This window comes from Buteo buteo, chromosome 17 (assembly GCF_964188355.1).
Source record: "Buteo buteo chromosome 17, bButBut1.hap1.1, whole genome shotgun sequence".
NCBI lineage: Eukaryota > Metazoa > Chordata > Aves > Accipitriformes > Accipitridae > Buteo > Buteo buteo.
In genome coordinates, this window is record NC_134187.1 from 368,899 (window position 1) to 396,432 (window position 27,534).

General features: G+C 73.2%; 6 protein-coding genes across 15 annotated transcripts; 3 read left to right on the forward strand and 3 right to left on the reverse strand.

The window, feature by feature from the left end:
* Positions 1-450: 450 nt before the first annotated feature.
* PREB (prolactin regulatory element binding) lies at positions 451-3,372 on the forward strand. Of its 2 annotated transcripts, XM_075049766.1 has the most exons (9): positions 451-621; positions 868-1,063; positions 1,283-1,494; positions 1,698-1,778; positions 1,849-1,973; positions 2,270-2,443; positions 2,515-2,587; positions 2,708-2,867; positions 3,005-3,372. In XM_075049766.1, exons 1-9 carry the CDS (start codon positions 487-489, stop codon positions 3,097-3,099), a joined length of 1,251 nt encoding a protein of 416 aa, XP_074905867.1. In that variant the 5' UTR covers positions 451-486; the 3' UTR covers positions 3,100-3,372. The 2 variants fall into 2 exon arrangements, with proteins under 2 accessions (XP_074905867.1, XP_074905868.1); XM_075049767.1 differs by lacking the exon at positions 2,708-2,867.
* A 98-nt stretch (positions 3,373-3,470) lies between these two features.
* ABHD1 (abhydrolase domain containing 1) lies at positions 3,471-5,420 on the reverse strand. Of its 2 annotated transcripts, none has more exons than XM_075049770.1 (9): positions 5,283-5,420; positions 5,032-5,192; positions 4,778-4,960; positions 4,669-4,714; positions 4,469-4,581; positions 4,224-4,397; positions 4,085-4,133; positions 3,951-4,014; positions 3,471-3,752 (listed from the first exon to the last, which is right to left on the reverse strand). In XM_075049770.1, exons 1-9 carry the CDS (start codon positions 5,400-5,402, stop codon positions 3,529-3,531), a joined length of 1,134 nt encoding a protein of 377 aa, XP_074905871.1. In that variant the 5' UTR covers positions 5,403-5,420; the 3' UTR covers positions 3,471-3,528. The 2 variants fall into 2 exon arrangements, with proteins under 2 accessions (XP_074905871.1, XP_074905869.1); XM_075049768.1 differs by having other exon boundaries at positions 3,479-3,752; positions 3,849-4,014.
* Positions 5,421-5,726: 306 nt separating this feature from the next.
* CGREF1 (cell growth regulator with EF-hand domain 1) lies at positions 5,727-8,165 on the forward strand. 2 transcript variants are annotated; one of them, XM_075049777.1, is made up of 6 exons: positions 5,727-5,846; positions 6,426-6,503; positions 6,871-6,927; positions 7,148-7,218; positions 7,296-7,420; positions 7,504-8,165. In XM_075049777.1, exons 2-6 carry the CDS (start codon positions 6,427-6,429, stop codon positions 7,885-7,887), a joined length of 714 nt encoding a protein of 237 aa, XP_074905878.1. In that variant the 5' UTR covers positions 5,727-5,846; position 6,426; the 3' UTR covers positions 7,888-8,165. The 2 variants fall into 2 exon arrangements, with proteins under 2 accessions (XP_074905878.1, XP_074905879.1); XM_075049778.1 differs by having other exon boundaries at positions 5,824-5,846; positions 6,419-6,503.
* Positions 8,161-11,216, reverse strand: KHK (ketohexokinase). 6 transcript variants are annotated; one of them, XM_075049772.1, is made up of 8 exons: positions 10,778-11,216; positions 10,569-10,685; positions 10,179-10,478; positions 9,352-9,424; positions 9,109-9,255; positions 8,680-8,768; positions 8,444-8,601; positions 8,161-8,362 (listed from the first exon to the last, which is right to left on the reverse strand). In XM_075049772.1, exons 1-8 carry the CDS (start codon positions 10,921-10,923, stop codon positions 8,277-8,279), a joined length of 1,116 nt encoding a protein of 371 aa, XP_074905873.1. In that variant the 5' UTR covers positions 10,924-11,216; the 3' UTR covers positions 8,161-8,276. The 6 variants fall into 6 exon arrangements, with proteins under 6 accessions (XP_074905873.1, XP_074905876.1, XP_074905874.1 ...); XM_075049775.1 differs by having other exon boundaries at positions 10,179-10,313; positions 10,778-11,214; XM_075049773.1 differs by having other exon boundaries at positions 9,109-9,424; positions 10,179-10,313.
* Positions 11,217-12,388: 1,172 nt separating this feature from the next.
* Positions 12,389-18,037, forward strand: LOC142040701 (cGMP-dependent protein kinase 1-like). The gene is made up of 19 exons (XM_075048813.1): positions 12,389-12,570; positions 12,648-12,814; positions 13,006-13,119; positions 13,194-13,299; positions 13,759-13,822; positions 14,018-14,095; positions 14,219-14,307; positions 14,846-14,911; positions 14,990-15,037; positions 15,660-15,704; positions 16,142-16,280; positions 16,404-16,534; positions 16,630-16,719; positions 16,796-16,937; positions 17,037-17,200; positions 17,275-17,391; positions 17,608-17,670; positions 17,748-17,823; positions 17,917-18,037. The coding sequence occupies exons 1-19, from the start codon at positions 12,389-12,391 to the stop codon at positions 18,001-18,003; spliced, it is 1,968 nt and encodes a 655-aa protein (XP_074904914.1). The 3' UTR covers positions 18,004-18,037.
* Positions 17,937-26,230, reverse strand: EMILIN1 (elastin microfibril interfacer 1). 2 transcript variants are annotated; one of them, XM_075048811.1, is made up of 8 exons: positions 25,725-26,230; positions 23,162-23,287; positions 22,268-22,476; positions 20,304-22,175; positions 19,767-19,874; positions 19,621-19,638; positions 19,155-19,289; positions 17,937-18,676 (listed from the first exon to the last, which is right to left on the reverse strand). In XM_075048811.1, the coding sequence occupies exons 1-8, from the start codon at positions 25,895-25,897 to the stop codon at positions 18,051-18,053; spliced, it is 3,267 nt and encodes a 1,088-aa protein (XP_074904912.1). In that variant the 5' UTR covers positions 25,898-26,230; the 3' UTR covers positions 17,937-18,050. The 2 variants fall into 2 exon arrangements, with proteins under 2 accessions (XP_074904912.1, XP_074904913.1); XM_075048812.1 differs by having other exon boundaries at positions 18,299-18,777; positions 25,725-26,228.
* Positions 26,231-27,534: the final 1,304 nt, after the last annotated feature.

The window sequence follows — 27,534 nt, forward strand, 5'->3', positions numbered from 1 at the left end:
CCCACATCCCCCACTGGACAGCAGGGTGAGGACCCCCGCGGGGGCCGGCACGGGAGGGGCACAGACGGGTCAAGGCTGGGATGGGGGAGGCACAGTGAGGCAGCCGGGGGGGGACACACAGGGCTGGCGGGGGCCACGGGGGCCCAGGCCGCCCCCTCCCCATACGGCTCTGTGGGTGGGGGTGGCGGGGTTGGGGCTGAGCGGGGACAGCAGGACCCCCCGGACCCCGAGGGACCGCGGCGCGCAGACCCCACGGACACGCGCGACACCCACCCCCCCGGTCCTCCGAGCCGCGCATGCGCCGCGTGGGGAAGGGGCGATGAGGCGATGGGGCGATGGGGCGTGGCTGGGGAAGGGGCGGGGCTCGGGAGACGGGGCGGGGCTCAGAGCGATGGGGCGGGGCCTGGGGACGGGGGCGGGGCTCGGGGCGGACGCGGCGGCTGCGCGCTGACGCAGCAGCAGCGCGCTGACGTGTGCGGCGCAGCCATGGCGCCGCGGAGACCGGCCGAGCTGTACCGGGCGCCCTTCCCGCTCTACACCGTCCGCCTCCACCCGCGGCGGCCGCTCGCCATCACCGCCGGCGGCGGCGGCGCCGCCAAGACCGGCATCCGCAATGGCGTGGTGCGGCTCGGGTGGGGGCGCGGGCTCCCGCGGGTGGGGGCGGGCGGGCGCCGTGGTGGAGCGGGATGAGGAGGCCGCGGGACCGGGACCGGTGCGGGAGCGTAGGCCGCGAGCGTGGGGCGGAGGGAGGCCCGGCTCGGCGGGGGGGGGCCAAGGCGGCAGCAGGCGGGTGCTGCAGGGGCGGCCCCGGGGGGGGGGCGGCCGGAGCGGGCCCGGTGGGGGCTGAGGCTGAGCCCTGTCCCGCAGCACTTCCTGCAGCTGGAGCAGATCGGGGGGCAGCTCAGCGCCTCCCTGCTCCACTCCCACGACACGGAGACCCGCGCCACTATGACCATGGCGCTGGCCGACGACATCATCGCCGCGGGGCAGGACGCCAGCTGCCACATCCTTCGCTTCAGCCTGCAGGCGCCCGAGGCCAAGAGTGGCTCGGCCGGCCACAACGGTGAGGTCCCGCTCTCCCCCGGGGTGGGGGGGGGTGGCGTGACAGCACCTGCCCTGGGTGCTGTGGGGCAGGGTGTGGGTAGCTGGATGGTCAGTGGGGTGCTTTGGAGATGGGGCAGTGCCCTGAACCGCCCCCCCAGGCCTGCCCTGGACTCCCGGGCTCAGCCTGCCTGGCGGCAGGGAGCTGTGTCAGGGATCCGTGCTGTCTGCCCCGCCGCAGGCAGTGGGGAGAAGGGGCCGCGGAAGCGGAAGGGCCCCAGCCCGGCGGGGCAGGGCGACACACAGAGCCAGACGAGCGAGGTGACGGTGGAGAGCCTGCACAGCGTCCGCACGGATTTCAGCCCCGATGCCCTGCAGAAGGCCGTCCGCTTCAATGCTGACTGCTCTCTGCTCGTTACTGGCGGTGCTGATGGCTTCCTTCGTCTCTGGGAGGTAAGCATGGGGGGAGCCGAGGCCAGGCATCACCGCGCTGGCAGTAGCGTGCATCCAGCAGAGAAGGCCAGGCCCCAGCAGTGCCAAATCAGCAGCGCCTGTGGTTCTGTAACGCTGCGTCTTCCTGACAACCCCAGGTGCTAGGGCTGCCGGGGACCCCTGGCCCACGGGGCTCAGCTCTGATGCTTGCTCTGCCCTTGCAGTTCCCCAGCATGAAGAAGACACTGGAGTTCAAAGCCCATGACGGGGAGATCGAAGATATCGCGCTGGGTCCTGACAACAAGGTGAGTGTCGGGTGGCTCCCTGGTCCCACAGGGAGAGCTGTCCTTGGACGCCCACGCTGTCTGCGCGCAGGTGGTGACGGCAGGACGGGATTTCCAGTGCTGCGTGTGGCAGCAGGACCAGCTGGTGACGGGGCTGCGCTGGAACGAGAACCTGCCCGGCATCCCTGACAAGGCTTACCGCTACCAGGCCTGCCGGTGAGGCAGGGGCCAGGGCACACAGGCAGGGGGCTGGGAACAGACAACCCCCGCAGCTGCCACCCCAGACTGAGCCTTCTCCCAGTCCCTGCCGTGTCTGCGGGGAGGGCTCCCCCGGGCCGGGAGAAGGAGCGGCTCTGCTGTCTGCTTTGGCGCTGGTCTGTGTCCAGGTTTGGGCTTGGGAGAGGGGAGAGAGGGTGCTGGGCCCCGGCGGGCCCCCCCCGGCAGTCCTGGGTGAAGGTGGGGTGGCATTGCTGGCCGTAGGGACCGATGCACCCCGTGCTCTCTTGCCGCAGGTTCGGGGCCGTGGAGGACAACGCCGGGGCACTGCGGCTCTATACGGTGCAGGTGCCCCACAAACGGGAGCGCCGCCCCCCACCCTGCTACCTGACCAAATGGGATGGGAAGAGCTTTCTGCCGCTGCTGACCCGGCCCTGCGGCAATGAGGTCATCTCCTGCCTCTCCATCAGGTACCCCGGGGATGGGCGGGCACGGGGCCGGGGGCCACCCCAGCCCCTGCTCACTGTTTTCCCCCCTGCAGTGATTCGGGCACCTTCCTGGGGCTGGGCACGGTGACGGGCTCTGTCGCCATCCACATCGCCTTCTCGCTGCAGGTGAGCTGCAGGGCTCCTCGGGGAATGGCTGGCTGGGCAGGGAGGGGTGCGGGGGCGGCCCCAGTGCCACCCCACCCCGGGGCCAGGCTGCCTTGGACCACCCCCCCTCCTGCCCTTCAGAGACTGTACTACGTGAAGGAGGCGCACGGCATCGTGGTGACAGATGTGGCCTTCGTCCCTGAGAGCCGGGGCGGGCGGGAGCTGCTGGCGGGGAACGAGGCCGCCCTGCTCAGCGTGGCTGTCGACAGCCGCTGCAAGCTGCACCTGCTCCCCAGCCGACGTAGGTGCCGGGGGGGCTGCCATGGGTGCTGGGGTGCCCACCGCTGCTCCCCAGCCCAGGGCCAGGCTGTCTTTACCCATCCTCCAGCATGTATGGGGGGGCTGCAGCACCCATCCTCCTCCCCCTCTCCTCCGCAGGCTCCCTTCCCGTCTGGCTGCTGCTGCTGCTCTGTGCTGGGCTCATCGTGGCCACCATCCTACTGCTGCAGCTCGCCTTCCCAGGGTTCCTGTAGCCCTCTGGCCCCCCCAAGCACCATGATGGAACCCCCAGGCTGGCCAGCTTCGGCCATGCCTCGGCCCACCCCAAGCAGACTGTGAAGCAGATGAGGGACCAGCCCCGGCCCTGCCCCCCCGACACGGGCGCTCGGGGAGGGGGCGAGGGGCCCAGGAGCCGCGCGGGGCCCCGGCCCAGCGGGACTGTGCCGGCTGCGGTGCGGGGCTGGCCCCGGGAAGAAGGGGGTCCCGCCAGTCCTCCGCCCCACTGCTGCCATTAAAACTGGAGTGCGAAGGCAGCGCTGCCCTGTCTGTGCTGGGGCGGGGGGGGGCGGGGGGCTGGCTCCAGCACTGCTCCTGGCTTGGGGGGGGCTGCTCTGGGCCTAGGCCATGGCCTCCCAGCCCACGGACACACAGCTGCAGTTGCAGGGAGGGTGTTTATTGTGGGGTCAGGCAGCACCCTGCCCCACAGCCCCGTCCCTGTCCCCGTCCCCCTCCAGCTGCTGCAGCTCCTCCCTGTGCTCGAAGACAGCACTGATGAACTGGGCGAAGAGCCGCTCCATGTAGCTGCCAGGGCGGGGGCAGAGCCCCTCCAGGAAGCCGAGGTGGCCCCCATGGGCCGTCACCAACAGCGCCACGTGGGGCAGGTGCCTGGCGGCTTCCACGGGGATGGCTGGGCAAGCATGGCGGAAGGGGGTTAGCCACCGGCGTGCCCCGCCATGGGTCTGCACTCGCTGCCCCCCACGGCCCACCTCCCCCTCCAGCTCACCATGCAGGGGGGAGAAGGGGTCGTCGGAGGCATTGAGGCAGAGCACGGGCACACGGACACGGTGCAGCCAGCGCGCGGGGCTGGCCGCCTGGTAGTACTCACGGCAGGAGCGGTAGCCGAAGGCCTGGGCTGTGTAGCGCTCGTCGAACTCCCGGATGGTGCGTGCCTATGGGGGGGGGAGGTATTGGGGGGGGGGGGGCTCAGCCCGCAGGGCCAGGGTGGGGGCTGGGTCCTACCTGCAGCACGTGCTCCACATCCACCTTCTCTCCGATCGCCGCCCTGTGCCTGCACCAGGCCCGGGGTCAGTGCCAGGCAATGCTGCCAGCCCCGGGCTGGGTGCGTGGGGTGTCCCCCCCTCCGTCCCGTCCCCCCCACCTGCTGATGAGGCAGCGCAGGCTGGCGGCGAGGCGCTGGTTGAAGAGCAGGTCGTTGAGGGGCTGCTCCAGTGAGGCGGCCGAGGCGTCGGGGTCCCAGCTGGGGCAGAGAGCCATGGCCGCCGCCAGCCCTGCCGCCCGCCCCCGCCGCCCCAGGTAGTTCAGCACCTGCATCCTGCGGTGCAGCCGGTCAGGGGCAGCTGTGCCGCCATCCCGGCCCATCCCCGGTGTGGGGGCTGCCCGTACCCGCCCAGGGAGACGCCCACGGCCAGCAGTGGGGCCTGTGGGTACTGGCGCTTGATGTGGGCTATGGCCGTCTCCAGGTCCTCAGTGTTGCTGGCACAGAAGGTCCGGGGGGTCTGAGGGGGGAGCAGAGCTGGGGCTGGGCTGTCCTGGCTCTGCCCAGGGGCACGGGGGGGGGGGGGGGGGTCGGGGGTCTCACCCACCAGCAGCTCCTCGCCCCGGCAGCCCCGGTGGTTGAGCACGACGGACCTGGGGGAGAGGGGAGGTGTGAGGGGCTGGCGGGTCTGCGGCCGTCCCGTCCCCGGGGCTTACCTGTAACCGGCGCGGCTGGCCCGGTGCACCAGGCGGAGCAGGTAAGCGGCCTGGCTACTGCCGGTGAGGCCCGGGATCAGCAGGACAGTGGGGCAGGCGCGGGGGTCTGGGTGCCAGTCGCTGTCGGCATCCTCGGCCCAGTCAAGGATGAGCTGCCCGCCGTCGGGGGCGCGGATGGCCTCGCTGCGGGCAGAGCGGCGGGTCGGTGGGGCAGTGGGGGGGGAACCGGGCCGGTGCCGGTGCCGCGGGCTCACCTGTGGTAGGAGACGGGTGGGCGGGCCCAGAGCAGGGCCCCTAGCACGGTCTGCAGGCGGCCCTCGAAGCACCAGGGCGTGGGGTAGAAGGTCTCGCCCACGGCGGGGCAGCGCTGCTCCAGGAAGGCGCGGAGCCGCGGGCCGGCGGCGAGCAGCGGCCGCTGCGGGGGGGGGGGGAGCCGGTCAGCGAGGCCGCTCGGCGGAGCCCGGACGGTTCGACCCGGCCCGGCCCGGCCCCGGCCCGCGCTCACCCGCGGCACCCGCGCCCAGTAGTAGCCGAGGAGGGCGGCGGTGGCGGCCGCCAGCAGCGGCGGGAGCAGCGGGAGCGGGGACAACACTGGGACCGGCACCTGGGGCTCCTCCGCGCCCATCGCCGCCTCCGCACCGGGACGGCCCCGCCCCTGAGGGACGGACACGCCCCGTGGGACGGACACGCCCCTGAGGATGGGCCCGCCTCCGCAGGAAAAACCACGCCCCTCCCGTGGGATGAACACGCCCTCTTCATGACTCCGCCCACCACGCCCCGCCCCGGAGCGGGCGCGTGTCGCGCCGGCGGCCATCTTTGAGGCGGGCACGGGCACGGGGTGCCGGTTAACCCCTGGGCTGCTGGCGGGGCGCGGCTGGAGCTGCCCCGGGCTGGGGCTGAAACCCTCCCGGGCAGGGAAGGACCCGGCGGGCGGGCGGGTTCGGTCCCGGCGGGGCAGTCCCCGGCCGGTGCCGGTGCCCGTGCCGGTACCGGTGCCCGTGCCGGTGGACGTGTCGGCTACGTGGCCCGGGGCGGGGCGGGCGGCATCGAGACGTGAGACCGAGGCCGGGTGAGTGGGCAGCGGCGGCCGCGGGGGGTGTTGTGGCGGGGGGGGTCGTGCACTGTGTGTGCAGCGCGTGTGCGTGGGCAAAGGCTGCTGCGAGCGGTGTGAGCGGTGCACGCAGTGCGCGCCGTGCCCCGCCGGGCGCCCACGCCTGCCGCCCGCTCGCCCCGTTCGCGCTGCCGTCCCACGGTGTCAGCGGGTCCCCGCCGCGCAGGAGCCGGTGGACTCTCTCGGAGCTCCCCGTTCCGCCCCGTCCCGGGGCTGCTGCTCCCGCCCGGGATGGGGAGGGGAGGCGGCCGGGGCCGGGGGGAGCCGCTGCAGGTGCCAAGGCGGGTGGCTGGGGGCTGCAGGCGGGGGCTGCAGGCAGGCCTGGCAGGGGGGCGAAGAGGCCGGACGGGACGGGAGGGCTCCGGGACGGGTGGACGGTGCCGTTACCGTGTCTGTAAGGAAGCGCCTCGTGCAGAGCCCCCCCCCCTCGCCAAATGCCGGATTCCCCCCGGCACCCCCCGGTACACACCGTGGCCAGGCATAGCCCCCCTGCCCAGCCAGGAGTGCCCACCCTGCTGCTCTCGCCCGAGGTCGCAGGATGAGGAACCCACTGGTGGTCCTGCTGCTGCTGCTGGGTCCGGTGGCACGGGCTGCCCCCAGGGCTGGGGGGCACAGGTATGGGGGGGCAGAGGTATGGAGGGGGGGTGCATGGGCACGGGGGGAGGGTGCAGGTGTGGTTTGGGGGCGCGGGTGCAGATGAGCACCCAGGCGTAAGGGGGGATGCAGAGGCACAGACGGGGTGCGTGGGTGCAGGTGAGGTGCACAAGCATGGCTGGGGCACACGGCAGTGGGTGGGCACAGAGGGGTGCACAGTCAAGGACTGGGCTGATGGGCACAGGGTTGCACACAGGGCTGCAGGGGCCGTGGGTGGAGGGGATGCTGTGTGGGACACTGCGGGGACATCAGGCCAGGCGGGGGCAGGCAGCCCCTCCTCGCTGCACCCCAACCAGGGGCACAGGTAACCTCTCCCTCTCCTGGCCAGGCCTGAGGCCCCACTGGCCACGACTGACCCACTGAGCCCGGAGCTGCCCACGCTGCCGTGAGTCCTTGCCCCTCAGGGAGCCCCACACCACCGGACTGTGCACCCCTGGCCCGGGGGCTGCACATGGGGGGAGGTGATGGGTGGGTGTGGGGCATGGGCAGTGCCCAGCTTGCTGTGGGGCAGGGTGGTCCTGGGGACAGCTATAGGGCAGAGCAGCCCTGGAGCAGGCTGTGGGGCAGGGTGGGTTCATGCCCACACCCAGCCCCACCATCCCCAGGCTGCTGCGGAGCGCAGTGAGGAGCCTGGGGCCACCGGAGCAGGACGTGGAGGCCATGACACGGGAGCAGGGTAAGGCCGTGGGGAGCCGGGGGGACCAGCGGTGGCAGGGACGCGGCCCCAGTCCCACGGCACTCCGTGCCCCACAGCCCTGCTCTACCTCTTTGTGCTGCACGACCACGACCGGAACGGATGCCTGGATGGGCTGGAGCTGCTGCAGCTGCTGGGCACAGTGCTGGCGCAGCAGGATGGGGGGTGGCCAGACCCCGATGTGGTAGGTCCCATGGGGATGAGCCCTCGCACCCCACAGAGCCCCTGGGCCAGACCCTCGCCCCATTCCCCACCCTGTCCCTGCAGGTGGCCATGCTGGTGGACCAAGCCCTGGAGAGGCAAGACCTGAGCAGGGATGGGCTGCTTGACCCCCCCGAGCTGCTGCTCTTGCCCAGCCAGAGCGGACCCCCAGGGCAGCCCCTCCAGCAGCAACTCGGGGAGCTGCTGGCAGGAGCTATAGCTGTGCCTGGGGTGGACACGGAGATGACTAGGGGGGATGCAGGGGTGAGTGGCCCAGGGCATGGCCTGGCAGGGGGGCGGGCAGCCACCCAGGCTGAAGCCCCCAATGCTGAAGGCATGGAGGTGGAGGAAGCCCCTGATGCTGAAGCCATGGAGGCAGAGGAAGCCCCCGAGATTGAAGCCCTCGAGGGGGAGGCAGCCCCAGTTTGGGAGGACCCTGGGGAGGGGTAGGCAGTGAGGGGCTATGGGCAGGGCTGTGCCAGCCCCACCATGGCTCTGTGGGGTGCAGTGCCCCGGCTGCTTCCTGCCCTGCTCAGGGCACATGGTCATGGGGGGGGTCCCTGCAGACCCCCCACAGCCTGCAGTGGGGCTGGGGAGGATGGTGGGGCCGGGATTGTGCGGTTGCCCCCTGTAACGTGGCGGGGACGGCGAAATACAGGCACTGCTGCCGGTGCTTGCCTGGGCCCTGGTCGGTGCAGAGAGGGGCCAGGCACAGCCTGGGAGGCACAGGAGGCAGCCCTGGGGCTTTATTGGCAGCGGGGTGGGGGGTGCTGGGTGTGGGGGGAGAGTAGCATGCTCCAGGGGGCTGTGGGGGGGTCTCCTGGCACAGGGTGCCCAGCTCAGACGATGCCGTCGAAGCCCTGGATTCCACATTTCCTGCCCGCGATCTGGCAGCCAAAGGTGAGGGCATCCTGCAGGCTCCTCCCTGGGGAATGGAGGTGTCAGCCCTGCCTGGACGAGCCGGGCCATGCCAAGCTATGTCATGGCCATGCCGGGTCATACCCACCTGCCGAGAGCGCAAAGATGACGGCAGCATTGAAGGTGTCCCCGGCCCCCAGCGTGTCCACAAGGGTCTCCGGGGGGAAGGCATCCGAGTGCACCAGCTCCCCATCAGGCCCCACGGCGTCAGCCCCCTCTTCAGCCCAGGCACAGATCAGCGTGGCCCTGGGGGGGTGGTGGTGGTGGTGGGTGCAGGGTATGGTCGTGCCCCCCCGACCCACACCCCTCCCACAACCACCCTACCCTGGCTGCACGCGGCCACGGAGCCCCTGCAGCGCCTCGGGAGCCGAGCGGTACCCGAAATGTCGGGCCAGGTCCTTGCTGATGAACACCTGCGGGAGAGGGGCTGGGACGGGGCGGGGGGGCAATGCCCCCGACACCCCCAGAGCATGCATTGCTGCACCCCGACTGCACCCCCAGACCCCAACCACACCCCCTGGACCCCGACTGTGCCACCCCTATACCCCATCTGCACCCTCACACACACACCCTGCCCCCCCCCGACTGCCCCCCCCCCCGTGCCCCCACCGTCCCGTACCTGGACCCCCAACTCTCGCCCCCGACACGCTGGCCGGGCCCCTGACCCCGCCCCCAACCTATAGCCCCGCCCCCAGCCCGAATCCCCGCCCCCTCAGCCCTAGCCCCGCCCCAGTCGGTAGCCCCGCCCCGCACCACGTGGCCCAGGCCCATCAGCGGCAGCAGCTCCTCCCGCGGCTTCTCCACCTCCACCGAGGTGCGGACCCGCTCGGCCGCCGGCCGGGCCCGGTTGTGCCGCTCCACCCGCCGCATCATCGCCGCCTGCTCCGCCGCGTTACGGGCCTGCGGGCGCACAGCCCCTGGCACCGGCACCGGCTGCCTCCGGGGGGGTCCCCCGGCCCCCACCGCGGGGGCTGTCCCCCCCAGCCCCGGGCTCACCTCCCAGTGAATCCACTTGTACTGGGAGAGGTCGACCCGCTCGAAGTCGCGGGCCGTCACATCGGGCAGGTTCCTGCGGGGCGGGGGTCAGGGGGACCTCCGGCCGTGGGACAGGGCGGACCCTGGTGACCCCCAGCCTGGCCGGGAGCGAAGGGCAGCGGCGTGGGCTGTGGAGGGCTCAGCGCCACCCAGGGCAGAGGTCCCCGTGGGGGTGGCACTGCCCAGGTGAATCATTAACGATGGCACAGCGGGACCCCAAGGTGGATGCGAAGGGCAGCACGGCCGCTGCCGCACTGCAGCTGCTGGAGCCAGGGGGGTTGGCGGTGCCCACCATTGACCCTTCCACCATTGGCCCGCATGAGCGCAGCTGGCCCTTCGCCAGAGCGAGGACCATGGCTGCCCTGCTGGCACCGGCACGGCCAGGGGACTGCTGTCCTGGGCACTGGGCAGCTGCCACATGCGGTGCCGGGCATCCCCACAGGGGCTGTGCAGGCTGTCCCGCACACCGGAGCATGTGGATACCACCACCAATCACGGTTGTGGCACAGGGGCTGCTTAGGGACTGCAGGGATGATGGGCAGTGATTGTGTGTGCAGGAATACAGGGAATCACCCAATCTGGCACGCGGGACCCCCCAGCAGGCAGCACAGGGCTGGCGCCAGCAGAGCCTCTGCTGGAGGCCAAGCATGGTGAGACCCCCGGGGTGCAGGGGGTGGTCTGGGTGCCCGGCTTGGCCAGGGAGAAGGCAGGGAGGGTGCTGCAGCCCTGAGGTGACATGGGTGAGCGCTGCCCGCTGGGTGACGGGGGCCAGGGACTGGTGTCCTTACGTGTCGTAGAGCATGATGGTCCGGGAGCCGCTGGCGGCGCTGACGATGCAGCAGGCGCAGGGCACGTCCCCGTGGGGCTGCCAGGCCACATGTGTCACATCCACTCCCCGGCGCTGGAAATCTGCCGCAATGAAACTTGGGGGACAGAGAGCGGGGTGAGGGATTCCGCTCACCCGTGGGCATGCGGGACGGCACGTGCGCCCCGGCTGGCACCGGCAGTGACGATGGAGGCAGGCAGGTGGCTGTGGCACCGCATGGCACGTGTCCAGCCAGCCGTGCCGCAGCTCGGCTGGGACGAAGCTGCCGGCGGAAGAGAAGTGGAGGGGCTGGTGGGAACGTCAAGGTGGGGGCGGCCCCGGGTCCCCCCCCACCCCCCCGCACCCCACTTACTCTCCGGCATGCCCGGGGGCCAGCGAGCCCATGAAGGCGCAGGGGGCTCCCAGCAGTGCCAGCACCGTGCAGGAGTTGGAGGCGTTCCCGCCCCGCTGCCACCGCTGCGACACGCACCTGCAAGGCCGCGGGCCGTGGGTGCCGGGCCGGCCCTGGGAGGAGCACCGGCGGGGGTGTCCCATCGCCCCCCCCGCCGCCCCCCCCGGTACCTGGTGTCGGTGTCCTCGGTGGGGTAGGCTGGCACCACGGTGATGATGTCCAGGCACACCAGCCCAACGCACAGGATCCGCTTCTCCCCCCCCGCCGGGACAGGCTCGGGCTCGGGGTCCCGCCGGGCGGCCGCCCTCGCTGCCATGCTGGGTCCGCTCCGCTCCGGTACCGGCACCGGCAGCGTCCGGCCCGCCCCGCCCCGCCCCGCCTCGCCCCGCTCCGCCTCCAATTAGGTCCCGCCCCCCTGAGCGCGCCACGCCCCTCAAGGCTCCGCCAATCACAACCCGTCATTACGCCGTTACGCCCACCGCGGGCGGGGCGAGGGAAAGGGCGCGGCCATTCAGGACCCGCCCCCGGGGGCCACGCCCGCGCACATGCGCGTGAGTGCCGGGGCGGGGGCGCGCGCTGCCCGCGCGCGCTGCCCGCGCCTACAGCCCGTTGCGCGCGTGCTGCCCGCACGCACGCGCACGGGGCGCTTTGTGCGGGCACGTTCGCTGTTCACACCGACCCCCCCAACCCCCCCCCCCGTGGCAGACCCCACCCGTGTCCGCGGCTGCAGGTCCCACGGCCGGGTCGGGCAGCGGGTCCCCAGCGTGGGGCTGGGCCGGGGGAGGGGGAGAGCATGGAGCCGAACCGGCCACGGGTGGGACGCGGGGGGTGCCGTGGGGCGAGGACACAGCCGTGGGGTCGGCGTGCGGGGCGGGGGGTGTCGGCCCCGGGGCTGGACTCTGCCCGGGGCAGCTGAGGGGGCACCCACAGGACCGGGTCCGGTGCCACCGCAGGGTGCGGGGGGGGTCCCCCACCCTCCCCAAACCTGCACCCCGACCTGCACGTGGTGCAGCGGGGGGAGCAGGCGCAGGCGTGGGCCGGCAGGTGCTGGGCGGGGGTGCCGGCAGGCCCGTGGGAGCGCCGCTGGGCAGGTTAATGTGTCACTGGGCTGCGGCAGCGGCGGCACGGGTGGGAGGGGACGGCAGCAGGAGCGGGAGCGGTGGCACAGGTAGGCGGCCGGGTGCGGGACGGGCGGCGGGGCTGAGCCCCCGGGCACCGGCAGCAGCTGCAGCCCAGGGTTCCCCAGGCGGATGGGACGGGTCACCGCGTCCTCGTGCTGTGCCAGGGGCTGCACCGAGGCCCTGCCAAGCTGCCTCGTGCCGGTGGCACAACCTTTGCCCGGGCACGGCGCCTGCGGGAGCCCACACCTGCCTTGCCGCAGGGCTGCGGTCGGGGCAGGCCCTGCCAGCGGCTGCGTGGGGCTGGGACACCCACCGGGGACCCTTCCTGCCTGTGCCGGGGCCCTGCCTGTGCTGCCCCCAGAGCCGCTGTGCCACTGGGGCCGAGGAGTCGGGGTATGGTGGGGGCCGAGTGCCGGGCACTGCAGGGTCCTGGGTGTCCCTCACCACGCCATGGCCACGTGTGCCGTGCCGGGCAGCGCCGAGCTGAGCCTGGCTGTGCCATGTGGGGCTCTGCCGCGGCGCCGGTGGCAGGATCTCCCTGAGGGCCAAGGGCTGGCGCTGGGGCTGGAGGCTGGTGCCGTGTCAGGGTGATGGCGTGCTGCTCCCTGCCCACCCTCCCGCCGGCACCCCCAGGACTCTGGGAGCAGTTGCGGTGCTGGGATGGATGAGCGGCTGCGGGACCTGCGGCTGCGGGAGGAGAGGACCTTCCTGCAGAGCGTGGCGCGGGAGGAGGCCACGGAGCGGCCCCCCAGTCGGCGGCACAGTCGGGCACCCGCCATCGTCCCTGAGCCCCTCGCCAGTGACGCTGCTCTCTGCGTGCCCAACAGCCCCAAGTCGCGCAGGTAGTCAGCAGGACCCCGGGGGGCCCGGGGGGGGCCAATGCTGCCCTGCCCATGCCCCTGTGTCCCTGTGCCCCCAGGGACCTCAGCCTGATCGCGGAGGCAGTGGGACGCAGCGAGTTCCTGCGGCGCCTGGGCGAGGGCTGCCCCGAGGCGCTGGCCCAGAGCTTCGCCCCCGTCTGGCACGGCCCCGGGGACACCGTGCTGGCCGAGGGCACCGAGGGCACCGCCATGTACATTGTGGCAGGTGAGAGCTCGGTGCCGGCACACGGGCCGGGTCACGCGTGTGCAGGCGTGCCTGCATCTGTGCCGGCCCGTGAGTGTGCATTGGGGTGAGCTCGTCTGCTGTGCCCCTGGGTGTTGGGCTGCCGCACCTGCGTGTGCCCGCGCGTGCCTGCGCTGCATGCGTGTGATGCCGCTGGCCGTGTCTCTCTGCAGAGGGGCAGCTCAGTGTGAGCCAGCGGGGCCGGCAGCTCCGCATACTGGGGCCGGGTGATGTGTTCGGGGAGCTGGCCATCCTCTACCACTGCAAGCGCACTGCCACCGTGCAGGGTAAGGGCAGCCCCCCACCCCACGGGCCCCGTGTCGTTCCCCCCCAGCCCCCCAGTGACACCCCTCTGCCACAGCGCTCAGTCCCGTGCGCCTCTGGGCCATCGACAGGCAGCGGTACCGTGCCATCGCCACCAGCAACGCCAAGCAGAGACGAGCCGAGATCCTGGGGTCTCTGCGAACGTGAGTGGGGCCCGGCACCCGCCAGAACTGCCCTTGGCCCCCGCCACCCCTAGGCCCCACACCCTGACCCCCTTTGGGGGGGGGTTGCCGGCCTCTCCTGCCAGCCCTTGCCTGCAGAGTCCCCTCCCGGTCCCAGGCTTGCCCTCAGCATCATCCCCACCCCATGTCACCCTGTTCCCATCCCTGTCCTCATCCTTATCCCCATGTCCATTCCCATCTCATCTCCAGCCCCAGCTCATCCCAATCCCTGTTCCTGTCTGATCCCGTTCCCATGCCCAGCCCCACTGCCACCACATCCCCATTCCCCAGCCCCAGCCCTGGACCTCTCCATCCCCTTCCCCAGCCCTGCCCGCTGCCTGTGCTGGGCTCCGGGGTGCAGGAGCCCAGGCAGGGTGCAGGCAGGGTGCAGGCAGGGTGCAGGCAGACCGCGGGAGCCCACCCAGCCCCTCTCGCCCGCAGGGTGCACTGGCTGCAGGACCTCTCCGACAGCCACCTCTGCAAGCTGCTGGATGCCATGGAGGAGGTGGGTGCCCAGGAAGCCCCCCCCCCGCAGGGCTCTGGGGGGGCTGGGACACTTCCCCATGGGCCTGCAGCCCGTGGTGGGGTCGGGGGCATAATGCGGGGCCTGGGGCTGGGCTGGTGGGTCTGGGACTGGCTGGGGGGGGCTGCCTGCCCCCCTGCCTGCCCCCTGCCTGTCCACCCTGCCCCCCCCCTGCAGTGCACCTTTGCGCCCGGCCACATCATTATCCACGAAGGGGACGAGGGGGAAAACTTTTACATCATCCTGAAGGGAGAGGTGGGTACCACACCCCGCAGCAGCGGGGAGCCCCCCACAATGGTGAGGGGCAGGGCCCTGCCCTGTGTCCCCCCCCCATCCCGCCGTCCCCACTCAGCCCGTTCCCGTGTCCTGGCGCTGCAGGTGCGGGTGAGCCGGCGGGTGGATGGGCAGGAGAAGCTGCTCCGTGTCCTGGGCGCCGGCGAGCACTTTGGGGAGCTCTCCCTGCTGCAGTAGGTGCCCTGGCTGCCGTCCCCCCGTCCCCCCAGCCCGGCAGCACCTGCGGTGCCACCCTGGCCTTGCCACCTGGCTCTGGTGTCACTGGCCGGCCTGGGCTTGCTGCGGGCAGAGAGCTGGTCCCTGCGGTGGGGGGGGGGTCCTGGCAGTGCCACCCCACACACCAGCCCAGCCCAGGCATCCGCAGCATCTCCAGAGAAGGGTAGGCACGGCTGTTGTGTGCTCACCTGCCTCTGCTCACACGCGTGCCAGCCTTGCACGTGCACACGTGGAGCTTTGAGCTTCGTGCTCTGGTGACAACCCCCCCTGTGGTGACACCCCCCCCCCCACGGTGACACCCTTCCTGCTGCCTGTGGCATCCCCAGGGCACCCCTGGTGCACCGGGATGGGGCACGTGCCAACTCACCTGCACCAGCTCCCTGTGCACACCCAGCTCTTGCACAACCCCCCACCATGCACACCCCCTCTCCAGTCTCTTGCCCTCCCCCTGCCTGTTTCTCTCTCCCCCCCCCATGACCCCCAGCCTCTGCACAGGAACAGCCGCCGGACAGCGTCGTGTCAGGCCCAGGGACACGTCACCTGCATCACCGTGGCCAAGGAGTGGGTGTCCCTGTGTGCCCCCCCCATCCCTGCCAGACCCTCCCTCCCTGCCCCACTGACCCCTCCTCTGCCCCCCAGAGACTTCCTTGAGATCAGCCCCTTCTGCCCCCGGCAGCTCTCGGAGCCGTGAGTGTCCCGGGACCCTGGAGCCTCCAGGACCCCCAACCCCTCAGGGGACCCCAGGGCAGTGCTCGGCTCCATGGGGAGCCCCCAGCCCCAGGAGGGACACCCAGTGGGGTGGGGGGGCTGGTCGGGGGGGCAGGGGGTGGGGGTGCCATGGGGGACAAGGGAGATGGGGGTGGCCATGGCCTGGGGGGGATCAGGGGTGAGGGGGCCCGGGGAGATGGGTGTAGGGTCGTCAGGGGCGATGGTCCTGGCAGAGAGGCGGTGGCTGGTGATGGTGCGGCCGGGCCGGGGGCTGCACTGTGGCCCTGGACTCTGCCCGGGGTGGGTGCCCCAGTCCAGGCATCATCCTGCTCCCACTGAGCCCCATGGCACAGGGCTCTGCTCACTCTGCCATGGAGGTGCCCCCCCCACCGTGGACCACCCGGCCAAGGTGGCTCCATCCTGGTCCCGCACATGGGTCTGGGTCCCTGCTGCCCCCCACCCCCTGTGCCCGTCCCTGGTGGGGCCATGGGGCTCCAGGGCCATGGGGAAGGGACTGTGGGGAGGGGGCTGTGAGGGTGCCTGGTGCTGAGCAGGGGCTGGTCCCACTGCCCCCTGCCCCCCCGGCTCCTTCCTACCCCAGAAACACGTCTGAGACAGAAGCTCCGGCCCTGGAAGGTCCTGGGAGGTCAGTGCGGGATGGGGACTGGGATGGGATGATGGGATGGGAGGGGATGGGGATGAAGAAGGAGGTGAGAACGAGGACCGGTACAGGAATGGGATGGAGATGTGATAGGGAGGGGATGAGAATGGGGATGGGGCCACCCTGCCCTGGGACTGGGCTCCCTGGCCTCAGGCCGTGGGTGGGCAGTGGCAGGGGGGGCAGACAGGAGCAAGTCAGCCAAAGCCCAGCCCTGTGACTGGGGGTCACTGGGGTCCAGCTGGGTGACACGGGGTCCCTGGGGTTGCTCTGGGTGCTGCAGCATCCCCATGGCCCAGGGTACAGCCTGGTGCTGGGAGGTCCCTGAGGAGCAGCGGGGGGGGTCCTGGGCCCCAGCAGGGTTGGGTGTCGGCAGCCCCTCGGTGCTGGTGCGGGTGCTGCAGGGCCACGGTTCCCACCTGCAGGGGTTGGGGGTCCCCGAGCCTGAGGCAGCCCCTGGCACCGGTGCGGCTGGAGGACCTGGTGACCGTGCACTATGAGGAGGGGCCGCGGCAGGGCCAGCGCGTCATCCTGGGCACCGGCGGCTTCGGCAGGGTTGACCTGGTGAGAGCCGGACGCTACACCCGGCCCCCCCCAGACAGCTCCTGGCACCCGGCCCCATCCTGCCGCGGCCGATCGTGCCTATCCTGGCGCCCATCCCGGTTGCCCATGGCCGCCCGTGCCCAGGTGCGGTCCGGGGAGCGGCTCTTTGCGCTGAAGCGGATCCGCAAGGACTGGGTGGTGCGGACGCAGCAGCAGGAGCACGTGCGCACCGAGCGGCGGGTGTTGGCGGGCAGCCGCAGCCCCTTCATCGTGGGGTGAGAGCGGGGGCTGCGGGCGCTGGGGGGGCAGCGGTTGGGGCGGCACGGCCGCTGGCAGCACCGAGGTCCCGCCGACCCCTCTCTGCCGGCAGGTTTTTCGGCACCTTCCGGGATGGGCAGTATGTCTACCTGCTGCTGGAGTTCTGCCAGGGCGGCGAGCTGTGGACCAAGCTGCGTGAGATGTATGGAGACGGGGTGAGCGGGGGCGGCAGTGCCGTGCCATATGGCACCATGCAACCGCCGGTCCCTGCGGTGCAGGCGCTGCTTCGAGGAGCCGCTGGCCGTGTTCTGCTGTGCCTGCGTGGTTGAGGGTCTCGAGTACCTGCACGGCCGCGGCATCGTCTACCGCGACCTGAAGCCGGAGAACCTCATGCTGGACCAGCGCGGCTACGTCAAGCTGGTACCGGGGAGGGTGTCCCAGCAGCACCAGCACCGCCGCAGCGGTGCCTGGGCAGGGGGTGGCGGGGGCTGCGCTGGCTGATGGCGCCGGCACCCACAGGTTGACTTTGGCTTCGCCAAGGAGCTGGGGCGGGGGGAGAAGACCTACTCCTTCTGCGGGACCCCCGAGTACCTGGCGCCTGAGATGTTGCGCCAGGAAGGCCACGACTTCGCTGTCGACTTCTGGATGCTGGGCATCCTCGCCTTCGAGCTGCTGGTGGGCAGGTGAGCGGGCGCTCCCGAGGCTGGCCGAGCCCCCCCCCCCCGCAGCAAGGCACCCACCTGCCCGTGCCCCGCAGGCCCCCCTTCCACAGCGCTGACCCCCAGCAGATCTACAGCCGCATCCTGGACGGCGTCTTCTCCTTCCCCGCTTTCCTCGGCGAGGCCGCCTGCTCCCTCATTGGCAAGCTCTGCAGGTGCTCAGGGCACCCAGCGAGGGGTCCTGCAAGGGTGGGGGGGCACGAGGGGGGTGCTGGGTGAAGTGGGGTGCGCTGGGCAGGGTTGAGGCACCCTGGGTGCATCACTGCACCCCAGTGTGCACGGGGGGGGGGGGGTGTCCCCACTTACATCATTGGACCCCAGTGTGCCGGGGGGTGCCCCCCCAGCCCCTGCCCCACACCATCCCCTTGCAGACGCCGTCCAGGTCAGCGCCTGGGGAACACGGCCAGTGGCATCCGCGGCATCAAGAAGCACAGGTGAGGGGGGGGGTTGGTGGGACCCCCATGCCCCACTCCCCCTGGCCCCTCCTGCAGCCCCCCCTCTCCCACCCCAGGTGGTTCGGGGCCATGAAGTGGAGGAAGCTCTCGCTGCGGCAGCTGGAGGCACCCACCCTGCGGCTCATCAAGGAGGTGAAGTGGGGGCTTGGGGGGGGCTAGTGTGGGTGCTGCTGGGGGGGGAGGGCAGGAGGGGCAGGCTCTGACCCTGTCGTCATCCCCCCCCAGGGTCCCCCCTACGTCAACTTCAAGCGTTTCTCGGTCGACTGGACGCCAGCGGAGGACGAGTTCTCAGGCTGGGATGAGGATTTCTGATGACAGCAGGACCCCCCCCCCCAGGCCGGGCTGGCTGTGCCCCCTCCTCACAACACCCCTGGGCCGGGGCGATGCCGGGGGCTGCCCTGCGGCCTTGTGCTCTCCTGGGTGTGTGGGGGGCTTCCCCAGGGGAATAAATCGTGGGGCCACAGGAAGGAGCCGGAGCCGCGGGTACAAAAACCCGGTGCCGCATCTTTATTTCGTGGGGGGCGGTGGGGGGCCGGGGGCGGCGGGGCGGCGTGGGGGGCCGGGGCGGGCTGTGTGGGGCAGGGGCGCGTGGCGGCGGGGGAGCGAGGGGTGGGGGGTGCTGATAAATAACGGGGCGGGTGGGGAGGGGGGGTCCCGCCGGGGTGTGGGGACCCCCCGGCCCGGCTGTGCCCCCGGCTGGCCGGCAGCCCCGTGCCGGGGGGGTGGGGTGGGGCTGTGCGAGGGTCCGATGGTTTTAGGGCTCCTCGGCGTCGTAAAGCAGGGCCCCGCTGAAGACGGTGAGGGGTTCGTCGGGCGCGTGGGCCAGGCGCCCCGAAACCAGGTCCACGCAGAGGGTCTCGCCGGCCGCCAGCGGCAGCAGGAGGCTGAAGACGCCGAGCGCCCCGGGGCTGGGCTGCAGTGCCGCCACCGGCTCCTTCTCCAGCCCCTCCGGCTGGAAACCGGCCGAGTCCAGGCGGGCGATGCCCTGGTTGGAGCGCGACAGCACGGCCTCCAGCTTCTCCCCTTTGTACCCCGTCAGCACCGCGCTCACCAGGTACCGCCCGCTCACCGGTGCCGTGAAGGTGCCTGCGGTGGCGGGCGGTGGGCATCAGTGCCGGTGGCCACCCTGTCCCCAGGGACTCCGGGACAGGCTCTGCACCCCCAGGCTCCCCCACTGCCCCCCCAAGACAGGCAAGGCACTCCCCCCATCCCACAGCCTTCATCCCATCCCAGGATCACGCTTCACCCGTGTCCAGCAGCCCTGATCCGCCCCATCAGCCCCACTGCCGCCCCCCGTCAGCCCCACAGCCCCCACTGCAGCCCCCCGTCAGCCCCACAGCCCCCACTGCAGCCCCCATCAGCCCCGCAGCCCCCACTGCAGCTCCCCGTCCACCCCGCAGCCCCCACTGCAGCCCCCACCAGCCCGCCTGCCCCACGCGTGGCCGCGCTGCGTGGGCACGTACCCGTCTCGGGGTCGTAGGCGCCGCCGTCGTTGAGCAGGACCTGGTCGAAGGGGACGGTGCCCGGCTCCGCGTGCTGGGTGCTCAGGGCGGCCGAGAAGGCGATGCGGGGCACGGAGCCCGGCTCCCCAACCTCGCCTGAGCATTGTGGTCAGGACGGGACACCCTGGCCCCCCCTGCCCCTCCCGGCACCCCCAGCCCCTGACACCCCCCCCATACCTGCCCCTTCACCGCGGCCGTGCCCCCCCCTCCTTGACCATGTCCCCCACTGTGCCCCCCAGCCCCTCTGCCCCCAGCCATGCCCATCACCCCAGGCTGCCCTGCCCAGTGCCCTGTCTGTCCTCCCCCCTTGCTCCCTTTGCCCCAGCCCACACACCCCCAGCTGCCATTGCAGTCCCCCAGGCCCCCACCTCAAGCCCCCCCACCCCAAGCCCCCCAGCTCCCCCCCCCTAAAGCCCCCCAGCCCTACCTCTCTCTCCTGGCAGCCCTAGGAGGGAAGGGGAGGAGGGGGCTGCAGGGCTGGCAGGGAACAGGACCCCCCAGGGTGCAGGGTCCATCCATGCCAGCGCTGCCCCACTGTGGGGACCGGGGCAAGTGGGGGGGGCTGCTCCTTACCGGGGGGGCCCACGGGGCCTTGTTCTCCATCCTTGCCGGGGGGCCCAGCGGGGCCGGGGGGGCCCATCTCACCCATGGGGCCGGTGGGTCCAGGGGGGCCGGGGGGGCCTGAAAGGAGGAGAGGGTTAGAGCCGCCCCGGCCCCACAGCCGTTCCCCTCACCCCACAGCCCCACGGTCCCACACCTTGAGCCCCCACCTCCCCGTGACTTGTGTCCCCACGTCCTCATGCACCGCAGCCCCACGTCCCCACGCCTTGAGCCCCCACGTCCCCACGCCTTGAGCCCCCACAGCCCCACGGCTCGCGTCCCCAGGCCCCGCAGCCTCTTGCGCTCCTGTGTCCCCGCACCCCAACGCCCCCGGACCCCCACCGCCGTCCCCCCACGTCCCCGACCGCCTTGCTCTCCAGTGACCCCGCGTCCCCGCATCCCCGCGCCTCCGCCATCGTCCCCGAGTGCCGTCCCCGCAGCCCTGCGCCCCCCGGACCCCCTCCGCGATTCCCCGCATCCCCCACCCCGCGGCCCGTCCCCCCCGCGCACCGGTGAGGTCCCTCTGGGTCAGGCGGAGCAGCTCCCCGCGCAGGTGCTGCAGGCTGGCGTTGAGGGCGCCGAGCCGGCGCGGGAGCTGGGCCTGCATCGCCTTCTCCAGCAGCGCGGCCTGGGTGCGGGTCGTGCCGTTCAGCTCCCGCACCGCGTCCCACAGACCCGCCACGTGCCGGCCCAGACCCTCGCGGACGCCCCGCAGCCCGCCCGCCACGGCCTCCAGCTGCTCGCAGACACCCTCCAGCTTGGCCAGCCGCGGCTCCAGGCCGGCCGGGCAGCCCCCGGTCCTCGCCAGCTCCCGCGCCAGCCCCTCCAGCCGCTCCTCGCTCTCGGCCTGCCGCGCCGCCGCCGCCGCCGCCGCCTGGTCCAGCTCGGCCACGATGCGGTCGGTGATGGCGCCCAGCTCGCGCTGCCGGGCGTCCTGCTGGTCCAGGGCATCCTGCAGCCCCTGCACCGTGACGTTCAGCCCGCCGAGGGAGAGCAGTGCCGCCGCCAGCTCGCCCCGCAGCCCCCGCAGCTCCGAGGGCGAGATGCCCCCGAAGACGCCGAACCCCTCCAGCGGCGGCTCCGGCTCCAGCTCCGGCTCCGGCTCCGGCTCCGGCAAGGTGGGGCCAGGCTGGGGCAGGCGGCAGGCGGCGGTGCAGGCGTCCACCTCGGCCCGCAGCCGCTCCAGCTCCTGGGGCGGCAGCGGGGCGCAGGGCCGGGGGCAGGGGCCGCCGTTCGGCCCCCCCAGCTCGGCCTCCAGCCGGCCCGTCCGGTTGCGGAGTTGCGCCAGCTCCTCTGCCAGGGCCCCCCCCGCCTCCAGCTGCCCCAGCCGCCCCGCCAGCCGCCCCAGCGCCTCCCCCTGCGCCCCCAGCAGCTCCCGCAGTTCCCCCCCCTCCGCCCGCAGCCCCCGCAGGGTCCCGGTCAGCCCGTCCTCGCCGGCCCCCAGGGCCCGGAGCTGCCCCTCAGTGTCCTGCAGCCGCCGCTCCAGCTGCCGCAGGAGGGGGCCGAGCTGCCCGTCATCCTGCGCGTCCCGGCTGCCCGCTGTCGGCTCTGGGGGTGCTGGGCAGGGCTGGCCGCAGCGGGCCAGCAGCCCCTCCAGCTCGGTCAGGCGGGCGCCGCGCTGAGCCCCGCTCGCCGCCAGCCCCTCCACAGCCCGGCTCAGGTTGGCCAGGCGTCCCGGCAGCCCGCTCAGCCGACCCTCTGGCTCGGGGGACCAGGGGCCAGCCTGCGAGGCGTTCAGTCGCCCTTCCAGCTCCGTCAGCCGCCGGGCCAGCACCGGTCCCTGCCCGCCCGGCCCCGCCACCGCCGTGGGCAGCCCCTCCAGGCGCCGCTCCAGCTCGGCCAGGCGCCGGTGCAGGTCGTCTGTCGCGGGCGGCGGGATGGCACCGGGAGCCAGGCGGCTGCTCAGGCTACTGATGTGCCGCTGCACCGTCTCTACCGCCTCCCGGTTGCGCTGGTCCACTGAGCCCACCAGCTTCTCCAGCGCCCGCATGCGCTCCCGGTCCTCCGCCGCCTGCCGCCGCAGCCCCTCGGTGCCGGCCGCGCAGGCGGCACAGGTCTCCTGCAGCCGTTGCTCCAGCTCGCGCAGCGCCGTGGCCGCCCCCGGGCCCCCCGCCGCGGTCACCGGGCCCTCCCGGCCGCTCTCCTGGTGGCGCAGGCGGCTCTCCAGCTCCTCCAGCCGCCGCTGGACGTGGCTCAGCGCCTCCCGCACCTCGGCGGGGGCGGCCGCGTCGGCCGGCTGCTCGCCGTCAGGGCCGCCGTCTGCCCCCCGGCGCGGGTGCTCCGGCGGCGACTCCTGCCCGGCCCGCAGCTCCTCCACCTGCTCGCTCAGCCGCCGCACCTGCTCCTCCAGCTGCCGCACCTTCTCCGCATCCCCGCCTGCGCCTGCCGCCGCGCCGCACCGTCAGGGTCACGGCCACGCCGGGGCCGCCGCCACCAGCACGTGCCCCCCCCCCGCCACCGCCCACCGGCACTACCTTCACCCCCCAGGCCGCTGAGGGGGTTGCCAAAGCCGGAGAGCGTGGGGCGGCCGGGCCGGGGCCGGGGTCGGCCGGTGGGCAGGGTGGGTGCCGATGCCGGCCCCTCGGTGCAGTCCTCGCCTGAGTAGCCCTGGCAGCAGCGCCAGGCCAGCTCCGACACCGTCCTCTGGGACAACTTGTATCGGGGCCGCAGGAAGCTGCGGTACCTGCGGGCGGAGGAGACCCTGCCGCAGCGGTGGGGGGGCGACCGGAGCCCCCGGCTGGGCAGCAGGGGCAGATGGGGGGTGCCGGATGGGGGTCCTGGGCACGGGCAGCGGGGCTGGTCCCGGGGCAGCAGGGGTGGGGGGGTAGAGCCCTGCCCGCACTCAGCGCCCCGGTGCTCAGCTGCCTGCCGGGTCCCCGCTCTCGGGTCGTGCCGAGCGCCGCCAGCCCCGTCTGCGCGGAGGCGTCAGGCAGCAGCTCGGGGCTGGGCAGCCGGCACCAAAACCAAACGCAGGCCGCGGTCTGGCCCCGGCGGCACGGCCGGGTCCTCGCCGGAGCCCAGCCTCTTGCTCAACCGCCGGCAGCCGGGGGGGCTGCCCCTGCCTGGCCCCGCCACTGGCATCACCTCGCGCTACCGGCCCCGCTGCTGAGCCGCCGGCCTGGAGACCTGCCCTGGGTATGGGGTGCGCCGGGGGTCCCGGCATCCACCTTGCGGGTGGCTGCTGGCTGGGCAGGGGCGGTAGCCGCTCACCCACCCGGCACCGCTCGAGGCCGCCCGGCTCTTGCGAAAAAGTAAACACGAACCCGGGGTGGATAAACATCGGCGGCGGCGACGGTGGCGGGGCCACGGCCGGACTCGGCTCTGCTCTGAGGAGCCTCCCCAGCCCCCCCAGCCCCGTCCCCACTCACGCCAGGACGCGGGGGCACTGGAGCTGCCCCCAGCCGCAGGGTTGGTAATCCGCCTTCACAAAGCTCTCGACGCCGTCCTCCACCACGCAACTCACGCTGCGCGTCACCACGTAGGCACACCAGTTCCTGCGGGAAAGGGGTCAGGGCGCCCACCCAGCACGCACTGCGCATCGTCCCGGCGCTCCCCCAGCATCCCCCCGCCCAGCCGCCAGCAGGCATCCCCCCGCACGCACGAGGTCCCCCCCGGCACACCCCCACACTCGCCCTGCCGGCCCCACCGGTAGCAGCCGTCACGGCCCAGTGCTGTGCGGTTAATGGGCCGGATCCTGCCCCATGCCCGAGCCCTTTCATCCCTGCTCTGCCCGGCAGTCCGTAGTGCCAGAGCCCTTTGCCGAGCCCCGTTAGGGACCGCTGGAACCAGAGGACTGGCCACAACCCCCCGGGGAACCTGCGGGGACGGGGGCTCTGCCTGTGGGGTTTGGGGTGGCCAGGCAGGGTTTGGGGTGCCGGGCACCCCATCATGCCGTGCTGTGGGGCCCCGTGCTGCCTGTTCCAGAGACAGGCGCCCCACGGCCTGTCCCATCGCTGCCCTGAATGTCCCCGGACCCCTCTGCACTGGTGGGGCAGGGGCAGCTGGGGCAGCCACCCACTGAGGGGGGGGCTCAGCCACCCCACAGCCATTGTGCCCCCCCAACCAGGAGTCTGCAACTGGGGGTCAACCGCCCCTCTGAGTCAGAGCGGATGGCAGGGGTGGGGGGACAGTGTCCCTGCAGGGGCACCCGCACCCACGTCGGGGGTGCAAGAACCCAGGCTGCCCCGTGGGGGGCTGCAGCACGACCAGCCGTGGAGCCCCACAGCTCCCAGCTGGGTGCAAACCCTGGAGCATGGTGCGGGACCCCAGCCGGGCCCCACAGGCTGCGAGGACCCCAGCCCCACGGCGCGGGACCCCAGCCCGGCCCCACCGGCTGCGGGGACCCTGGCACAGCCTTATATGGTCTGAGCCTGGATCCTGGAGCCCAGCCCCGTACCCAGCACCCCCAGCCCCACGCAGAGCAGCCCCCCCCCGGGCAGCCCCGTAGGGAGCAGCCTCCCAGGCCCCTCGGACCCCCGTGGTGGGAGCTGGGCTGCGGTGGGGGCCCACGGTTCTGCGGCCAGTTCCCGTCAGCCCGGCTGGTTCCCCTCAGGCCCCGGCTGGATTCCAACTCCTTCCCCGGGGGCCGCCGGGAATTCCTGTGCCGACCGACAGCCCCCCCCCGCCTCCCTCCTTCCCTTCCCTTCTCTTCCCTTCCATTCCTGGCCCCCCTGTGCCCCCCTCAGCCCCAGCCTGGGACTCCCCAGGCTGCCCTGGAGTCCCAAAGCCCAGGACCGGGGATGTCCACATCCCAAGGATGGGATGGGATGGGACAAGAGCCCTCCTGAAAGGGCAGGGCATGGGGATGGCCCCCCAAGCACAGGCAGGGGCCGCTGCACCCCCCCCAAGCCATGGGGATGGGTCGCAGTGCCCCCCAACCCGTGGGGAGACCCTGCTGTGCCCCCAGAGCTGCAGGTGAATGCTCAGCCGTGTCTGTGCCCCACCACGGTGCTGTGGGGCTGGGCTGGGGCCTGGGGGTGCCTGTCCCATATCCCCCCCTTTCCAGGCAGCCCCGCACCTGCAGCCAGGTCCTGCCACCCTGCCCTGGGCTGCCGGGGCTGCCGTGGGGCTGCCGCGGGGCTGCGGCGGAGCCAGCAGTGGGGCAGGGGCAGGGACGGGGCAGATGCCGGCCGCGGACGTGCCGGTGCAGCTCCACCCCATGCGGCCACGCTGCTGTGGCGCTGATGTGGCCGCGGTGAGAGCGTGACCCCCCAAATCAGCGTGGGTGTGACCCCCAGCTCGCCGACCCACGGCCCCACGCCACCCGTCCGCAGCCCCCAGCCCCTGGCACCGCACGGGCAGGGATGGGGACAGGGACACGGTGGGCCCGGGCCCCTCGCCCCCTCGCCATCCCCGACAGCGCTAACCCTGCACCGGGACCGGCCCCGGGATCCCCGACCCCCGGCACCGCGGCACGCGCGGCCGTCGGCACCCGCCTGCGCTGAGCCCAGCACGCCCACCCGCCCCGCGGGGAGCCGGCGCTTGCCGGGCGCCCGCTGCTCTGCGCCTGGGTCTCGCCCGAGCCCCTCCTGACGCCCTGCCCCACGTGCGCCTCTGCAGACCCCCGGGTCCATCCCCCCCCACGCGCCCCCGGCCCGGCGCCTCGCAGATCCCCCCGACCGCCTCCCTCCCCGCGCGCCCACCTCCCGCGCCCGCCGGGCACCCGCGCCGGGGTCGGCGGGTGAGCGAGGGGTGGGGGGCGGCCCCCTGCCGGGTCGGGGGAGCCCCCAACACCCGGCATGGCAGCACCGGCCGGGGTCAGGACCCGCCGCCCCTCACCCGAACTGGCCGCGGCACGTGCCGGTGCCCGGCCGGTGCCGGGGTCCCCGCGGCGTCGGGGCAGGCGGCTGCACCCTGCGGCCTCCCGGCGCTCCCGGGCGGCGGTGCCGCCTGGGTCCCCTCCCGGTATGGCCCAGCGGTCACGGTTCCTACCTGTGCCGGCTGGCAGCCCGGGCGCCGCTGTGGGCCGTGGCGGGGCCCTGCGGGGCCGTGGCCTGGACGGCGCTGTGCGGGGCGGCCCCCCCGGTGTAGAGGCTGTACCTGGGGGGGAAGTTGGCGGCCAGGGCCTGGGCGGCCAGGAGGCACGGCCAGAGCCAGGGGGCCATGCTGGGTGGGCGGCTCAGCACGGCACGGCTCGGCGTGGCACGGTTCGGCTCGGCACGGCGTGGCTCGGCGGGCACGGCCCAGCTCAGGAGCGCATGGCGCGTCCCGTCGCGGCTCCGTCCCTCCCGGCTCTGCGCCGCACGGCTCGGCTCGGCTCGGCACGGAGGCTCTGCCCTCCCCTCGGCCGCGCCTCGGCCAGCCCCTCGCCGCCAGAGCCGCCCCGGCGCTGCCCGCCGACGGGGTCCCCGGGGCCCCCCGCTTCCTGCCCGCCGCGGCCCCCTTCCCCGGCCTGCGCAGCCCCCGGCGCGCCCCGGCCTCCACCGGGCACCGCGGCCCCCGCCGGCCCCCGCCCCCGCCGCCCGCACATCTGCTTCTCGTTAGGCCGGGACGCCAGTGAGGACGGGAAGGAGGGACGGGGGAAGCCAGAGAGGCCGGGCAGGGGGCCAGGGCTGCAGGCAGCCAGCGCGGCCGGTGCTACCGCGACGGGCGGCCCCCCGGCTCCGCACCGCCGCGGCCTCACACGGTCGCCTGCGCCTTGCGCGGCCACCGTTTCGCGTGGCGCCCCGCTCCTCGCGCAGCTGCGGTCCCGCACGGCGCGCGGTTCCTCGTGTGGCTCCCCGCATCTTTGCGCAGCCGCGGCCACCTGCGGCGCCACGTCCCGGTGCCGGGGTGCCGTGTACCCATGGCGGTGCTGGCACCCTGACACGGGTGCGGGTCCAGAGCCGGGCGCGGTCCTGCACCTCCGGCCCTGCCCTGGCACCGCAGACACCGCGCCAGGGACGGTGGGGTCACCGGGGCAGCAGGAGCGGGGACCCAGCAGGGAGCAGGCGGCGACACCGCGGCCACCCCGCCACAGCCCCAGGGCCTGCGCTGACACCATGGCTTCCCCAGACCATGCGGTGATGTAACAGCCTCCGGGTGACATCACACCTTGGCCCCGGCCCCGGGATGATGTCACAGCCTGGCGCAGCAGCGCGGGAACCCGCCGCCATCCGGGGCTCATCGAATGTGGGTTAAGCACAAACAGCTGCGGGCAGCTGGCGGGGGGATGGGCAGGACGGGGCCGGGGGGTGGGGAGGGGGCAGCGGGGGGGGCCGGGGCTGTGCTTGGCCGGGCACCCCGCCACGGCTGTCCCCGGGCGGGATGGTGTCACCCTGCTCTGTGCTCTTGGGGGCCAGGGGGACCCCCGGGGCTGCGGCCTGGCCCATCCCGAGCCCAGCACACCCCAGTACGCCCCAGTACATCCCAGAAAATGCCCCAGTACACCCCAGAACGCCCCAGTACATCCCAGCACGCCCCAGTACATCCCAGAAAATGCCCCAGTACACCCCAGAACGCCCCAGTACATCCCAGAAAATGCCCCAGTACACCCCAGAACGCCCCAGTACATCCCAGAAAATGCCCCAGTACACCCCAGAATGCCCCAGTACATCCCAGCACGCCCCAGCACACCCCAGCACGCCCCAGAACATCCCAGAAAATGCCCCAGTACACCCCAGAACGCCCCAGTACATCCCAGAAAATGCCCCAGTACACCCCAGAACGCCCCAGTACACCCCAGAACGCCCCAGTACATCCCAGCGGCCACAATTAGCCCCGGCGGCCCTGGGGCACCCCCCCCCCGCCTGGCTCCGCCCCC